This window comes from Rhea pennata, unplaced genomic scaffold, assembly GCF_028389875.1.
Source record: "Rhea pennata isolate bPtePen1 unplaced genomic scaffold, bPtePen1.pri scaffold_32, whole genome shotgun sequence".
NCBI classification, from domain to species: domain Eukaryota; kingdom Metazoa; phylum Chordata; class Aves; order Rheiformes; family Rheidae; genus Rhea; species Rhea pennata.
In genome coordinates this window covers 2,041,999-2,046,793 of record NW_026907679.1, presented here as the reverse complement: position 1 = coordinate 2,046,793, position 4,795 = coordinate 2,041,999, and the positions used below count along the sequence as shown (strand labels likewise).

General features: G+C 50.5%; 1 protein-coding gene across 1 annotated transcript; it reads right to left on the bottom strand.

The window, feature by feature from the left end:
• Positions 1–284: 284 nt before the first annotated feature.
• On the bottom strand, positions 285–1,214 carry LOC134154535 (olfactory receptor 14A16-like). Its single transcript, XM_062601209.1, has one exon. The coding sequence runs from the start codon at positions 1,212–1,214 to the stop codon at positions 285–287; it is 930 nt and encodes a 309-aa protein (XP_062457193.1).
• Between the last annotated feature and the right edge of the window lie 3,581 nt (positions 1,215–4,795).

Here is a 4,795-nt window from a genome sequence, read left to right as displayed (position 1 = left end):
GGTGAAAGTCCTTGAGCACAGTTTAGACTGCAGCTTTGGAAGGAGAGCCCAATCTTCAAGCACTGAACTGAGGAAATCCTCTTTCATTCGAGTGAAGCCAAGTCTGACACAGTGACAGGCACATTTACAGCAGGTATTTCAGCCAGGCAGACTGAGTTCGTGCCACTGGAGAAGCGATGAATTGAAACACTTCTGCACAAACATGATTATCACAGAGAGAATGCCCAAACCACAGGAGTTGTTTGAGAGAAATTAAAAACCAGCTGTGAAGAGGGATGGGCAGCTTACTTCTTCAGAACTAGCTGAATCAATTTCTTCAGTGCATCTCTGAGCTCCTTGTTCCTCATGCTGTAGATGAGGGGGTTCACTGCTGGAGGCACCACTGCATACAGAACAGCCAGCACTAGATCCAGAGATGGGGAGAAGACAGAGGAGGGCTTCAGGTAGGCAAACATGCCAGTGCTGATGTACAGGGAGACCACAACCAGGTGTGGGAGGCACATAGAAAGGACTTTGTGCTGGCCTTGCTCAGAGGGGATCCTCAGCACAACTGTGAAGATCTGCACATAGGACAGCACAATGAAAACGAAACACCCAAAGAATAAACAGACAGTAACTACAAGAAGGTCAACTTCCCTGATGTAGGAGTCTGTGCAGGAAATCTTGAGGATCTGGGGAATTTCACAGAAGAACTGGTCCAATGTATTGCCTTGACAGAAGGTTACTGAAAATGTATTAGCAGTGTGCAGGAGAGCATTGAGAAACCCACTGGCCCAAGCAGCTGCTGCCATTCTGACACAAGCCCTGCTGCCCATGACTGTGCGGTAGTGCAGGGGTCTACAGATGGCAACGTAGCGGTCATAGGCCATGACAGTGAGGAGAGAACATTCCACTCCAGCTGAAAAGAAAAACAGGAAGACCTGGGCAGCACATCCTGAATAGGAAATAGCCCTGGTGCTCATCAGGGAACTGATCATGGATTTGGGGACAGTGGTGGAGATGGAGCCAAGGTCCAGGACAGAGAGGTTGAGGAGGAAGAAGAACATGGGGGTGTGGAGGCGGCGGTCACAGGCTACGGTTATGATGATGAGGCTGTTGCCCAGGAGGGCAGCCAGGTAGATGCCCAGGAAGAGGGAGAAGTGCAAGAGCTGCAGCTCCCGGGTGTCCGCAAATGCCAGGAGGAGGAACTCATTGAAGGAGCTGCTGTTAGACATTTGCTGACCCTGGGTATGGGGGCCTTTCCAAGGAGGAAAAGACAGTGACAAATTAGCGCAGTTTTTTTGTGAGGCAAACCCTTTGCCTTTGTCACAGAACCTCCCACTTTTCCTCTCTCCTTTACCCTCCTTCAGCTCTGTCTTGAGCTCTGTCGTGCACTGGCTGAGTGTGCCACACAGGGCAGGGACTCTGCTGATGATTTCCAGAGGAGCTAGTGCTGCTGTGCTGCAGGGTGTAAAAGCAGGAAGGTGACCAAGATTTCCAATATTTTGGTGGAGATAGAAGGGGATTGGGGGCCATGAGCTGAGCTAAGGAGACTCAGTTTGGTGACCCAGTGGGAATATTCACTGTTCACCGTAATGAGAGATGAGTATAGCACTTTGACCAAGCAATAAACCCTTACCATGGAAGAAGGCTCAGGGGAGATGTGCAAGGGGGGATGTGCCCATGAAACTCAGGGGTAAGGTAGGGTGTGACTGACTACTGCTGTTGCACAGAAAACTGACAGTGTGTCTCAACACAAAGGAGACCAGGACTGCAGGGTAACCTTTGCTTTGGATGAGCAGCTATGTCAGTTGGGGGGATCAGCTGACTACACTCCAACTGAGTGGATCAGCTGGTGTAAATGTTTTCCTCTGAGTTCATCAGAAGAGTGTGTATGTCTGCCTGAGTTGGCCAGCCCAGCATGGGGCAGGGGAAGTGTAAATCAGAAAAAGCCTGTGTAACATTAAATATCTTCAAAGAAGCAAATTTTGACAGTAAATGTTACGCCCTCCATGTGCAGAATATTGAAAAGAACCTGGTCAGAGTATTGGATTCTGATAGGCTTTCCTGTCAGCTGTCTTGGAAAGGGAAGATCCTTGCGAGGGGTTCATCTCCCCCAGCCTTGTCCTCTTGAACAGAAGTGCTTGTATCTAAACCAGTTCCCTTTCTAGCAAGGGAGGGAAACTCTCCAGTGAAGGCAGGAGGTGCCCAACCCTTCTGGATGTCTCCATTCCAATGAGATAGACGCTCTCCTCACACTACTTTACCATCTGCTCACTGTCTGTGTAGTGGGAGTGGGAAGTGACCAGCCCTGATGTACACATCCTGCAGCAGATTGTATCTACCCCTTACAGTGGAAAGGCTGTTCAACATTTTGACACCTATTTTCTCTGGAATAAAATCTTCAGTGTAGGTATCTGACTAGATCTTGATTTAGGTTTTAGATACCTCCATCTCACTGTGGGAGCATTCTTTGACAGGGTAGAAATCTTTGGCATTTCAGTTGCTCTGAGGATGAGCATTTGTGCATCCCAAGAGGATAAAAAAGGGCTCACCATAACTTTGTACAGAGTTATAGGATCTAGTCTGTCGATGAGTCTTACCTTCTCATGGCCTTGCACTTGCACCTCGCAGCTAGAAGACGCTCGCAGTCACAAGTTTTTCTCAGAAAGAAACTGGACTGAGCTGAGAGCGGACGACTTCAGGGTTTAAGGGAAGTTTTCCAAATTCTTCTTTCTCAGGTCAGATATGGAGAGAGTGATGAAGAGCATGACAACGTCAACTAATTCCCCAGCCCTATGGATCGCATGTTCTGGAGCCTCACAGGTTTCAGGAGGGACTGGGGACAGCTTACTCCTGTGCAGACGCCTCTGCTGCAGAACTTGCAGGGCAGGTATCTGAACTGTACCTAAAAAACCCAACCCCTGGGAGCCCAAGAGAAGACCAGGAGCAGTAAGAACAGGAGGGGAAACAAAGAACAACACAGCGATCCTGCTGCAAAGGGAGTCAAAGAGAGAGAGAGAGACAGAGGGGCAGTCAGGAAAGCTTTCATCTTACCCAGCTGGACATGCTACCTCAAAGGCAGCAACATTGCAGGGCAGACACTCTCAGCCCCATTTTGGGCAGCATAAAATGAGTTTGTGACAGGAGAGAGGCCTCTCCCCTCTGCCGAAGGTCTGGCTGCAGAGGAGGCAGATCAGGGCCTGGACTCCACCACTGTCAGGGCAGAAGCTCTGCTAGATGGGAGAGGAGACGCGGGGAACTGGCTCAGAGGAAGGTGTCTGCGTCAGAGGGACTGACCATGACCTGCCCAAATCCATCCTCCCATGATGATTCTGTTTGCAGTTCCCTCTCATTCCCTGCCCATCTCGCTGCCTGGAGCTGTCCCTGCTAGCAGCTCTTTCTCTGTCCCAGTATCTTTTCTCTGCCGGTGCTCACAGACCCCCTCCCACCCTCTGCATCCTCAGTTCTGCCCTACCAAAACCTGCCAGGACAGGGCACCGGGCAGAGGCACTTCTGTGCTCAGAGGTCCTGAGGAGCAGGTCGGAAAAGTCCTGACAAGGCCATAAGGGTGATGCGGGTGCTGTCTGTAGGCTGACATGGGGCTGAAGGGGTTTGCTGAGCTTCCTGACAGATCTATTGATCTCCAAGAGTGAAAGCTTGGGAGTCTCCGTTCCTTCCCAAACCAAAAAATCTTTCTTTTCCCCTCCCAAATTAGGGAACTACAAGCACGCACCCTAGAAGGAAAGCGCCTTTCTTTTCAAGTGTTCCCTGCTTTGCCTTCCTTTTGACAAGTCCCCTCCAGAAATTTCCTGAGGGTGAGCTGGAGCTATGAGCAGCCCTGATGCAGCAGCACCCTCTTGACATGACACTCAAACTGCCCTGCTGAGGGCTCTCCTCCCACCCAGAGCTTCTCCCCACAGCACTGTGGGGAGCTCCTCAGGCAGGCTGAGTGCTGAGTCACTGCCCTGGACACACAGCACCCTGGGGCATAGAGACACTGCTCCAAATTACAGCTCTGGCTGGCACACCCAGCTTCACACCCATGCATCTGTCCCCGGGAGAAGGTAGCAGGACACCTTGTCCCTGTGATGATGTGGCAGGGAATCCCCTCCATCGCTCGGGGAAGCCAGGAGAGCAATCCTTAAGAAAACTGTGAGTTACGGGTTGGGTTTAAAAGACCGTTTCAGCAACCTCAGTAGCTTTGCTCTGCAGCCAGGGGTGTACCTTTCAAAGGGCTGCGGAGGTTTCTCCCATAAGGAGCTCTTCTCTGTCTTCCCACTCCAGACTCTCTTTCCCTTCTCTCTGCCTTGTCTCATGTATGTCTGCAAGAGCAGGCAGTGCCCAGAGCTCTGCTGCTCTTGACAGGGGAGCTACTCCTGCAAAGAGTTGTCTCTTAGCAATGTTGCCAGGTTGCCATGAGTTCCCTTCATCCCAGGAGCCTGGCTCTGATCTGCTACAGCGGTCCAGCTGAAGGCCTCATTTTCTCTGTCCCTTGTGCTCCCTCCTCCTGGGAAATGTTCACTGAAATAGACTAAAATAATCACTGCTGCTCCTTTTCTAAGGAGTAGAGAGAGACTCATTCTAGCATTTCAATTTGTCTCGTGAGAGGATGGTCATCTACGACAGATGGAATCATCCCACCCTGGAAGACCGTATTCCCATCTCTTTATTGGGCAGCACATCTAGAAAAGGGGCAAGATAGAATTTTATTTATCCATGGTTCAGATATTGATTCAGATGAGTCAATCTGTGTTTCTTATGCTAGTTTAGAAGCCCCTGAGATGAGGTGTGGTTCATATCCTTCCTGTGCCCT

Excerpts from the sequence above, each read along its gene's own strand:
- LOC134154535 (XM_062601209.1), bottom strand. The coding sequence starts at position 1,214 with ATGTCTAACAGCAGCTCCTTCAATGAGTTCCTCCTCCTGGCATTTGCG.